Source organism: Phyllostomus discolor, chromosome 8, assembly GCF_004126475.2.
Source record: "Phyllostomus discolor isolate MPI-MPIP mPhyDis1 chromosome 8, mPhyDis1.pri.v3, whole genome shotgun sequence".
Taxonomy (NCBI): domain Eukaryota; kingdom Metazoa; phylum Chordata; class Mammalia; order Chiroptera; family Phyllostomidae; genus Phyllostomus; species Phyllostomus discolor.
The window spans coordinates 67,714,081-67,725,916 of NC_040910.2; the positions used below are offsets into that span (position 1 = coordinate 67,714,081).

The 11,836-nt window shown below is 41.4% G+C and overlaps 1 protein-coding gene across 2 annotated transcripts in view; it reads right to left on the reverse strand.

Annotated features, from left to right (window-relative positions):
* Positions 1 to 5,038, reverse strand: part of DNAH9 (dynein axonemal heavy chain 9) — a 335,540-nt gene extending 330,502 nt beyond the window's left edge. Inside the window, exon 1 of one of the 2 annotated variants that reach the window (XM_028534618.2) lies at positions 2,982 to 3,398. In XM_028534618.2, coding sequence (XP_028390419.1) covers positions 2,982 to 3,398 — 417 coding nt within the window. Of the gene's footprint in view, positions 1 to 2,981 lie in introns of both variants that reach the window. The other variant, XM_036032967.1, reaches the window with a different exon arrangement.
* Between the last annotated feature and the right edge of the window lie 6,798 nt (positions 5,039 to 11,836).

Below are 11,836 nucleotides of genomic sequence, written 5' to 3' on the forward strand. Positions count from 1 at the left end.
AAATAATTTTATTTAGGTTTTTCAATAGATAACACATTTACATGGTGTAAATTTTAGAAGCATAAAAACTGTTACAGTGGGAAGTCCTACCCTGGTATCTCAGACACCCAGTTCCCCTTGTGGATCACTGACAGTGAATATCCTCCCTCCCTTCTCCCTCCCTCCTTGCCTTCCTTCCTTCTCTCCCTCCTTCTTCCCCCCTGCTTCTCTCCCTTATTCTCCTTACCTCCCTTCTCCTTCCTCTACTCTTCTTTTATCTCCCTCTCTCCTTTCTTTTTATCAGAAATGGTAACTTACAATTCACAAAATTCTGAACCTTTAAAAAATTATCTTAAATTGCAGCATTATCCACAATAGCCAAGAGGTAAAAAAAAAAAAAACCCTAAATGTCCACCCATAGATGAATTGAAAAAGAAAATGTGGTATGTGTGTATGTATGTACACACACACACACACACCACCAATATATATATATTTCAGCCTTAAAAAGGGAGGAAATTCTGTCATATGCTACAATATGGATGAACCTTGAGGACATTATGTGAAGTGAAATACCTGGTCACAGAAAGACACACACTTCATGATTCCACTTACATGAGATGTCTGAAGTGATCAAGTTCATAGAGACAAAGTAGAATGGTGGTTGCCAAAGGCAGGAGGGAGGAAGAGGCAAATAATTGTTTAGTGGGTATAGTTTCACTCATGCAAAAGGGGGGCGGGGTCCAAGGATTTGTTGCACAGTTATTGCATGGGATTGACAATATGAGGGGGGACCCAAAAAACCTAGAATTTATTTATTAAAAATCATGTACTTATTCTTACATGTTTAAACTGCAGTCACCTTCAAAGTACTCTCCATTTGATGTAATACACCTATCAAGAGACTTTTTTTCCACTGCTCAAAACAGTTTCTGAACTCATCAATTGTGATGCCTTTTAGCATTTCTGCCATTTTTTTGTTTTACTTCTTCCACATTGGCAAAACGTTTCCCAATGAGGAGGACTTCTTTTATCCAGGGAAACAAAAAAAGTCACTTGGGTCAAGATCAGGTAAATAGGGAGGGTGGGACACAGGGGTCATGCTGTTTTTGGCCAGCATGAGCAGGTGTCCTTATAAATCACCTAGGTGAAATGGGTAAATGTGTTGAGTTTTCAAAAAAATTCACTGAAGCTGAACAGCCTCTCACAACAATGCCAGCTGGTGCACCGATGCAGATGGGTTCCTAGAACTCTTACCTAACAGGGGAAGCCTGTACTGCAAGGCACTCACCCTCTAGAAGATAATTCTCTTTTGGGGGGGGCTCCCTCAAATTGTACTCTTCACTTGGAAAATGTTGGGAGAGTGAATTTTATCTTATCTTTATCTCTTTATTTTATGTGTTTATCTTAAGGACTGTTTCACATCAATCATTCCTTTTAGTTATAGATGGGCCTTACTTCATTCATCTAGCGGCCTAGTGATGAACATTTAGTGTATTTCCAGTCTCTTTTCAAGGCACCAGTCAAAATCCTCGAACATTTGAGGGTTTGGATTACTTTAGAATTACTTTTGTTTCCTGGACTACGTTTCTTTGGCTATGACACAAAACTGAGATGGCACTGCTGTCTCCCACATACATTAGATATAGTTCCATCTTGAAATCTTTGTTCAATTTGCTCCCCATTCCTGAAAGTTACCTTGGTCTCTATTTTTCCTAATTCTTCTCTTTTGCTCAGGAGCCAGTTCAACACTTGAGGATAAGCATGGCTCTCACAACACACAAGTATCTCCCCATCATTCACAAGGGGATTTGATCCAAGCTTGGACTTCTGCAGGAATGTTGTTCAGACAGTGCAGAGCAGCAAAACCATTCTGGTTGTTAAAATACTGAATTACTTTCATATCTAATGAGAAACCTAGCTTTCATGGGCCCCCTGAGACCTTGTGTCATCCCAGACCCTTACCAGAAATTCTCTCCTCCCACTGCCTCCTAATAAAGCAACCAAAGGGGCTAACACCTGACTTAGTGGAGAGCCTCCAGGACCAAAGTCCAGCACTGGGGCCAATTTGACTCCACCCCAGTCAGACTAGTTTTAAGTTTTTTAAGTCTATAATTAATTTCGTGGATGAGATCTTGTCTGTATTTCTTTGATATTCCCCATAGCACCTGTCACATGAAACATCATTTAGCTAGTACTCTGTAAATACTATTTCATAATCTGCAAGATCCAGGACACCAAACGCCAAGAAGCACACACATTCAACTTGCAGGGAAGTGTACTACCATTCCAGAAAGGTCTAAACGTCCCAGCAACCTCTCCTGAATACCCCCTCATAAATCTCTGGCTCTCTCGGCTCTGCTGTGGGGCCACCAAAGCATTGTAAAATCCACACCTCTGGAGACCCTCCTCCCTGAGCGCCAGGCAGGCCCCTCCCAGTGCCTGTTGGACATTTCCCAGTGGATGCCCCAATTTATCAGAGCACAGGTCTGATCTTTGGTTCATGGTTGTGGGATGAATGACATGAAAATCAAAACCAAATCATCTACCCTTTTAGCCCTTCCGCAGAAGCAAACACTGTTTATAGCCTCAGTGACCCAACAGAAATGCCCTTTTGTTCACCACTTCCAGTCTTCCCCAGTGCCACTTGGAAGAGATTAAGATACATAGCCTTAAAAAGAGGTCAGGACCCAGAAACTCTTAGGACTCTGGACTCCCCTTACTCTTGCTTGAACCTTACCAAGTCCTAGACCTCTCACAGTCCCACTCTACCGGGCCCTTAGTTAGGTTTCCCCAGCTCGCCTCTGAGGTGTCCACCCCCGTGTCCTATTTTCCGTCCAGTTCCGCCCCCACCTATCCCCTTTTCGTAGGAATCAAACTCTGCTAGGACTCTGGGCTCTCCTATGGCTCCGCCCCTTCCCGATGGCCCCGCCTCCGCCCCGTAGGCCCGCCCCTCCCCCTCTGGGGCTGCTGCCAGCGCAGGGTCACCTACCCACCCTCACCTTGGATAACAGCGCGGCCAGGTGCTCCAGAGGCGCAGCGGGCACGTCCCCGCAAAGCACCGCACCGCGGAGGCTATTAGGCCCGGGCGGCTCGGACCTGGTGCGCAGGAAAAAAAGCCCCTTAGCGCGAGGAGGGTTGAAGTCGGGATCCAAGTCCAGCCCCGACCACAACGCCAGGCCCGCGGGCCCGGGCCGCACCACCAGCAGCGGCCTCGGCCCCTCCGCAGCATCGTGGCCCAGGAAGGCGTGGAGCTGCTGCTCTGCCTCGGCCGTGCCCGCGCAGCGCTCCCAGGAGCCCGCAGCTGGCCGCAGGCTCTGGGTCACGTAGGCTCCCAGAAGTCGCAGGCGCGGGTCCCCGCTGGGTTCCTGGTCCGGGTTCTCTTCAGCCAGCACCGCCAGCTCCTCGGCGCTCGGCATCCCGCGCAAACTCAGGCTGCAGCGGTTTCCCTAGCGACGGGGACGCGGTCAGGACTCCCTCCTCTGCTCCCCTCCTATTGGGCACAGGACTCCTGGCCCCTCCCTTTGCGGTCTAATAAGGTAGGAGAGGGACGGCAGGGGAAGGGGTGGTATCGCGTGGCTGTTGCTAAGATACCAGCCAACGCGCATGTTTAGTGAATGGTCTCTTGGACTGGAGATGCTCAGGGCGATTGTCTTGGTCAATGTTTTATTGTGCGGTGCGTAGAGGTGAGGTCAAGGATATAAATGCTGTTAAGGATCCTGCTGGCTAGGGTCAGATTAAATTCTTTACAGGTCTCCAGGCACTGAAAATATTATAGCTCTCCCACCTATTTTCCAAATGTGTAATTCAAACTTTAAAACAATATGAAATCATAAAATAGATATAAGGGAATTCGACGTTTTTATTTCTTGATGACAAATACTTTAAAACAGTGCTTATGTGGCTTTTTAACATTTGAAATGTACTGGTATGACTGAGGAACTGAATTTGTAAATTTAATTTTAATTTCTATCAGAAGCTATCATATTGAACAGCTCGGCTTCAGTATTCTAATATAAATTACAAAAGCAATGCATTCTTAGTTTCTACCTTTGTCTTTGTCTCAAGTGTGTGGACTCAAACTCTGAGCTCATTTGGAGTTCCGTGAATATGTCCACATCAACTCTTAGCAAAGCAGTAGTAACATGTTGGACATTCAGAGCCTGCCCATACTGCCCAGAGGTCTGGACATTGTCTTCAAAAAGGACTAAAATGAAGCACCTTTCCTGACCTCAGAAATGACCATTTGTCACCCACTGAGTCTTTCTCCACGATGAGGATGTAGATAGCTTGGCCCGTTACATGCATGTAAGGTGTGAATGGGACAACAAAAGGGGCAACATGAGCAGCCTGAGGACTGCAGGTCTGAAAGGAGCTCCCTTCTGCCCTGTCACCCTGCTTTTAGTCACCAACCAGAGACTTCAGAGTTTCTGGGTAAAAAATAACATGTAATATGGTCTTCAGAGCAATATTAACAGCATAAGCACTTGTCAAAGACAGCTCGGGTAACAATAGCCACTCAGAAAAAACTAGTAGCTGGAATATAAACATGACTGATTTTACAATAACTGGGGAATGAGAGGGGCTATGATGAAAATGTCCACATTAGAAAATGAGTTCTTATGTTTGTAAATTGTTTTATCATTGCTAGATTAAACAGTCAGCAGACCAACTACAAGTAAAGGGACAAAGCAGAAGCACTAAAACAATTTTTAAGATGGATTTGATCATTGGCACCTCAACAAAAGCTTCATGGAAAAATAGAAAAGTTGGTTGCATCATACACATTCACTTTTTAAGAGGTTTTTCTTTGCATGTAGGAAGGCATCGTTGCCATTTTAATGCTTAGAACCTCCAAACACATAGACCCTGCTCATGTTTTGTACAATATATAGAGTGAATTTAGGGCCTTTAAGTTCCTGCACACCGTGCAAATAAAGTTTCTACCACCTCCACAATGGCCTGTTTTGCCCTTAATTTTCTTTGTTCCTTTGCTCTAATTTACACAAAAATAGAAACACAGGAGCCAATGAAGATGACGAAGATGTCTGAGTAAAGGCCTCTGAACACTGGCAGTTCTACCTTTTGCTTTTTTCCTTCCAACATCACACCATAATCTCCTTCTTGGGGTGGGGTGGGGGCATCCATATGGGATTTATTGAAAACAATTGACAGTCATTATAAACAATTATTATACACAATTATTTATGATAATTGTAAATAATTATTATACGATAATTATTGCTTAATTATGGCAAAAAAGTACAAAAGTGTATTAGTTATTTATTGCTGTGTAACAAATTACTTCCAATGTTAGCTACTTAAAATAGCAATAAACATTTATCTCATACGGTTTATAGTGGGGCAGAACTTTAGGAGCAGTTTACCTGGGTGATTCTGGCTCAGGATCTCTTATAATGTTTCAGACAGGGTGTCATCAGGGACTACATCATCTGAAGGCTTGACTAGGGCTGGGGGAGCCGCTTCCAGGATGGCTTGCTCACAAGGTGGATGAGTCAGTGCTGGCTGTTGGCAGGTGGAACTCTCCATTAGCTACCTGAACGTTCAAATAACGCTATGACTTTCTTTCCTGAGACCAAGTGACTTAACAGCAAGACAGAAGCCACAATATCTCTATGACCTAGCTTTGGAAGTCACATACTTGTCATTTTATAATAATCCTATTAGTTACAGAGGTCCACCCTATTCATTGTGAAAGAAAATTACACAAGGGCATGCATACCATGAAATGAGAAACATTGGGTGCCATCTCAAAGGCTGGGTACTTACTACAAAAGTTGTTAAGGAAGATATTGAATTTTTGCAATTGTTCAAATGAAAGGATTTCCTTTTTAAAAAAAAATTAGAAACTTTAACTCATTTCCTAGAGCATAACATTTTTTACATCAGATTCTTTTTTTGCTTGAAATGGCTATGCGTAATTTATATTCAACAGTTATTAATAATGGTCTCTTTAAATTGTGGATGGTCATCGTTGACAAGAAATTTGTTCACACAAACAAGTAATGCAAAAGTTAACACCTTTTAAACATTCAAAAGTTAATAGTTGACATTATATTTATAGAATCTAGCAGCTCTTCTTCTCCCTTGACAAATGTTATGTTGAAATTCCTGTGATGCTGTTAATGGGCATTGAATATAAGCCAATTTTTCTATATCAAATATTTCAAAATAATGACGAAGTTTTAATTCAGAGAATCTGCATACATTGTTATAGTAGTCTTCCAGCAGCCATCTTGGATGCCAGTAAATGAGACATCGGACACGAATGAGCAGATGTATTGGATACATGTACAGAAAGAGAGCCTAGGCTGTGTGGGGCTCCATCCAGGAGACGTGTGTAAAGATAATGCTTGTTGCATTGTTCACAAGAACACAATCATGGGAAACAAACCAAGTGTTCATCAATGATAGAACAGATAAATAAATTGTGATGTATACCATTCATAGAATGGAATACTATACAGCACTGAAAATGAACGGACTACAACTCTGTGCATCAATGTGAAAGAATCTCAAAAGCATAATGTTAAACAAAAAAGACAAGTTGCAGCTAAATACATTCCATGTATTTATTAGAGGTTTAAATTAAGTGAAATGAGCAATATTTTGTTAGACACACACACATATATAGTCATCTAGAAAAAAGGAGTGATTATCTCAAAATTCAGATTTTGGTTACTTATTGTTGGAACAAAGAGCTATGGGATGGTGAGGGGCACACGGGAGACTTTTACATTCCTGGTAATGATTTTTTTTTCTTAACCTGGATTATGGCTTTTAATTTTATCATTCTTCTTAAGCTGTACATACATATTATATTATTCTTTGTATGTATAATATTGTATGTGTGTACCATGTATGAAGTGTCACAATTTGAAAAAATAAAAGGAATGGATGTAGCATTTCTTGTCCTCTGAATGTTGTGGGGCAATTCATTTCAGTTACTGGGAATAAATGGTAATAATCTATCAGGTTTACAAAATTATACATCAGATATCTTTAAATTTTTAATTGATTAGTTTTACCAATTGTATAATTAAGTCTATTACTGGTGATTTCTTTGTCATCACAGTCAGCAGGCAGTGTTCAGCCCTATCTTACTTTACTTCTTGGCTCTGTTCAACCCAGGATATTTCAGCTTCCTTGTGTGGAAACACTCCTGCTCTACTCTCTTGACTTCCATGGCAAGCACCCTCTCATTCTCTTGACCACTGTCTCTCTTGATGGCTGTCTTTTGTGTGTCCCTTCAACATTGGCATTGCTTAGTTGTCTCTCAGAGCACCTGGGCTTCTCACTTTAAAATCTCTTCTTGTATGAGCTTAGTCATTCAAGATAACAATTCTTCCCTTTATGCTAATGACCCCCAAATCCATACCTCCAGCTCAGAACTGGGTAGGTATAACATTTTCAGGTAATACCTGTTTTCCCTTCAAACCTCTATAGGAATTGTTCACTGCTTTCTGAAACTTAGTGTTGCAGAGAAGTCTGAAGCCAGCTTGATTTTTGTTCCTTCGTAGGTAACATTTTGAAACAACATGATTGTTTAAGAATTTTTTCTCTCTCTATTTTTTGAGTCAAAAAAAGTTTTAAAATAAAGCTAAAGTCCCACTGAATTGATTTTTGTCTGAAATTATGAGAACTCTTTTGCTTCTCATAACGATGTGTTTCTTCACAGCAGGAAAGATTGTTCTATGGAATCTTTGATTATTACTTACTTTCCATTTGCACTTTCTGGTCTGGGTTTCTGGTGATGCAAACTGATAGAGTGTGTTAACAATTACAAGTAGGGGACACATTTTAAAATACTAATTGAGGTTTTTTATTCCTATGTGTTTTGATGTCCTGTGGCTCTTCACTGTGAGTTAGTGACATTTTAATGCCTCAGGGGAGTGTGGATGCATTCTAAAATAGTCCATTGAATGTCTGAATGGTTTTTAAACACATAGCAGAAACAATAGTCTTGCAAGCCATGCTATTTCTTTTCTTTTATTGGAAGAGTGAAACACTTCAGAAGGAGAAAGGGTTTATGTTGTATTGCTCATTTATTTTATTTCCAAGTGCTTGGCTTTGAATATGCAGGGCAGTCTGGAGAACAGAGAGGTCAGAATGTATATGCTAAACTGCAGATGGGAAAGAGTGCATGGCTATAGGATAAGCAGATTTCCTTAGGAGGAGACTGAACTCTGTCTAGCAAGGGGAGAGGGGCTGGAGAAGCAAAGTGGAGGACAACTTGGCTATAGAGTTATTGACTTTTTGGAGAGTCCAGGGAAGGGGCCGGCATGACAACTACTACAGAAATGCTTGGATGTCCAGGAGAAGGGGACATTTGAGCCTGCCTTTCCAGGGAAAACACGGGGAACTGCAAACACATGGAAAAGCCCTTATCCAACCTAGTCCCTGGTGTCAGAGCAGCATCCAGCAAGAGTGGGGTTTAAAGAGAGTAATGGGAAGGCAGCCTCCCAATGCTGATTTGCCCTGGCATGTTCTGGATAAGGGCTGATGCTTTTTAAGGTCTTTGTAGGAAGATTAGGAGGAGAAGAGAAAGGCTTTGAGGGCCAGTTCGGAGCCCTCAGCCAGGCTGAGAAAGACACAGTATAGGCACCTGTACCACCGAGAGGCATTGGTGGATGACTGTGCCTGGTTACAAGGTGGTTTGTATGTCACTGAGAACAAGGTACAGATGTAGACCTGCTCCTGATGACAGGAAGATATACAGGCCCCCAGGAACTTGACAATCCTCCAGAAAAGAGAGGAAAAGGAAAGAATTTTGAAGCCTACACTGACATCAGAAGTGATTGGTCTTTCTTCTTCTTCTTCTTCTTCTTCTTCTTCTTCTTCTTCTTCTTCTTGAAAACATTTTAATATTTCATGGAATACTGGTTTGGTGGCAATGAACTCCTTTAGCTTTCTCTTGTCTGGAAAGATCTTTAGAGCATATAGTCAGTAATATCCATCTGTGTGTGGTGTCAGATGGGAACGAGATTCATCAGGGTGATCACTCAGTAAGTTATATACTGTCTAATCACTGGGGTGCACACCTGAAACTAATATAATAATGTATGTCAACTGTCATTGAAAAATAAGAAGTGATTAAAAAAAAGAACTGTTTGAATTACCTTGAATTGGCAAGACTGTTTTCTATTGCTGACTGGATATAGGAGTGATCAAGCTTGGCTTGATCAGGGCCACTCCAAGTATGATAGAAATAAGGGGTTTAATAAAGAAATTAGAGCTCACATGACTATGGTAAGAGCTGGGAAGGGATAGTATGAAAGGCAATAGCTAGAGTGTTAGAAAAATTATCCTTAACATCAGCTTGCAGCCCTGGAGTGTGTGGAATAAGCTGAGTCTACGGAGGAGGTGAAAAACCATAGGATCCCTGTATCAGGACCATAAAGCAGGAGCCTGAGGAGAGGTCTTCAAAGGCTCACATCTGCAGAAGCATGCAAGCATGCGGGAGTCCTTGGGGAGGTCTGCAGAGGCACCCAGCTTGGCCACCGTGTCCTCTAGTATAAATAAGATTGCCAGACAAAATATAGAATGCCAGTTAAATTTGAATTTCAGTATACATTTTTAGTATAAAGATGTCCCAAATAGTGCATAAGACTACATGGGAAGATGGCATGTACTACACTAAAACATTATTTACATGGAATTCAAATTTAATTAGTTGTCCTGTGCTTGTTTTTGTGAGATCTAGTAACTCAATCCATGAATAACATCATCCCTTTCACCTCCCCCTTCCAGATCTCATGTGTATTTCACTCTTTTGCAAATGCTAATAAAGAATCATATAGTAGAGGGGATTCTGAGAAATGACGTTTCCTCCCTTATAAGGGATGGTGGTGCTAGATTGATAACAATTTGGAGTAGGATGTCATGAGGCCACTTTGATTTAGATATAGGAAATCCACATCATATTGGAAATTAACAAAGACCACCCAAGTGAGAACAAGGAAAGACTATTTATTCAGACCTTTTGATAGCAAGGGAGGTGGCCACCATTTCTTGTGTTTTCATGGAGACAGAAAGAGGCATAGGAGTGGAAAAGCTTTATTATGGAAAAAGGAGAAGGCTCAGGTGTGGCCTAGTGGAGGCTGTTGTCCAGGAGAAGCTATAGGCAGGATAACTAGAAGTGGGGCATCCTGTGTAGCTGATAGAGGTGTTTGGCTTTCTCTGCTTGCTCCTACGTTGGAATTGGGGACAAAAATTAAGGAAGCTGTCAGCTATTAATCAGGTCATGGAGATTTGGGACCAACTACTACTAGGATTATTGTTTGGCTTTCTGGACAGGTTGCTGCAGATTGTGGAACAGAGCTCCATTTTTATACATGGTTGGCCGTTTTCCATTTGCATACCCAGTCTCTCAATATATAACTCTTTCTGGCAAGTCAGAGTTTCATGACCATGGAAAATGTACTTTCATCTCATACAGATACTACTCTCTACAGCATGCCCCCAGAATCTGGTCTATCTCCAGTCTCACTGAACTGTTTTATGGGAGTTTCTATTTCTGACTGCAGAGAGATGATGAGAGTGGAGAGTGTGGAGGGTATGCATGAGTGAATATTATTTTGATTACTTCACATACTCAGCTTATGGGTAACATCACAGGTCAGCAAGTTACCACCTGTGGACCAAATTCAACCCACCGCCTATTTTTGCAAATAAAGTTTTATTGATTATTTATGTATTAATTTATGAATTATATTATGAATTATTAAAGTCTATGTCTATGGCTTTCCTCACTAGAAGGGCAGAGTTGAGTAGTTGTAACTATACAGAGGCTGGATGGTCCATAAAGCCTGAAATATTTCTCTCTTTACATAAGAAAATATGCCAACTTTTAGTTTACATTAGATACTATAAAACCTTTTAGCTGGTGAAGAACTCAAGGTAGCAGAGGTATAAAGCAGTCTCAGTTTCATGAAGTCACATTCAGAATGTGTCTGGTGGTTTCCATATTCTTTATGGTAAAAGGTCATCTTTGCAAACTCTGAAATCAGATAACCCATTAGTCATAGCTGTGAAAGTGAAGAACATTCCTTTGTGTGTTTTCTTAGTTATTCTAATGAGAAGTTGGGAGAGTCCCGGAATCCAGATCATTTTAAACAACAAAGCCATAATGTGCTTTCTCATTAATGGTTTGTTAATGGTACTAACTACCTTCTTTTCTTCCTCATGACCCAATGTGCCCTGTGGGCTGTAGAAGTAATGATCTCCCACTTCTGAGAGCAGGGAGGCACTCATCCATCACTTTTTGGGATGCAGTGATGGATAGGATATAGCCCTGTCCTTAGAGGGAACTATCCCTTCACAATCCAAATATGTTGTGAATAACAATGATAAAATGCGAAAAGAACAATGCTAGAATCAGACCCAACACTGTCTACATTCTGCATCTAGTCACTTTCCATACTGTCCTTTCTCTGTTATTCAAAAATCAGCAGAAAGGTAGCCCTTGATTTTGTTTCTTTGTGTTTTTACTCTGGCATCGGTTCACCCTTCTTCTAGTGATTGCTCACAACTTTTTCTTTGGGGAACTACTTCCAGCTCTGAACCACCTCCTACCCTACCCCCAGTCCAGGTACTTCAGGTAAGGCTCAATTTCCAAGCTAGCACTGAAATGTGTGGCTTGGCCTAAGCTGACTAGATCATCCATCTTCTGTCCTCAGTCACCAGTGTGGCAGTGGGCAACCGATTTCATCAGAACAGTAGAGTCAACCCCAAGGCTTTGGTTTGGTTTGGGGCAAATGAGGGCTTTTTTTTTTTTTTAAGATTTTATTTATTTATTTTTTTTAGAAAGGGGAAGGGAGGGAGAAAGAAAGAGAGA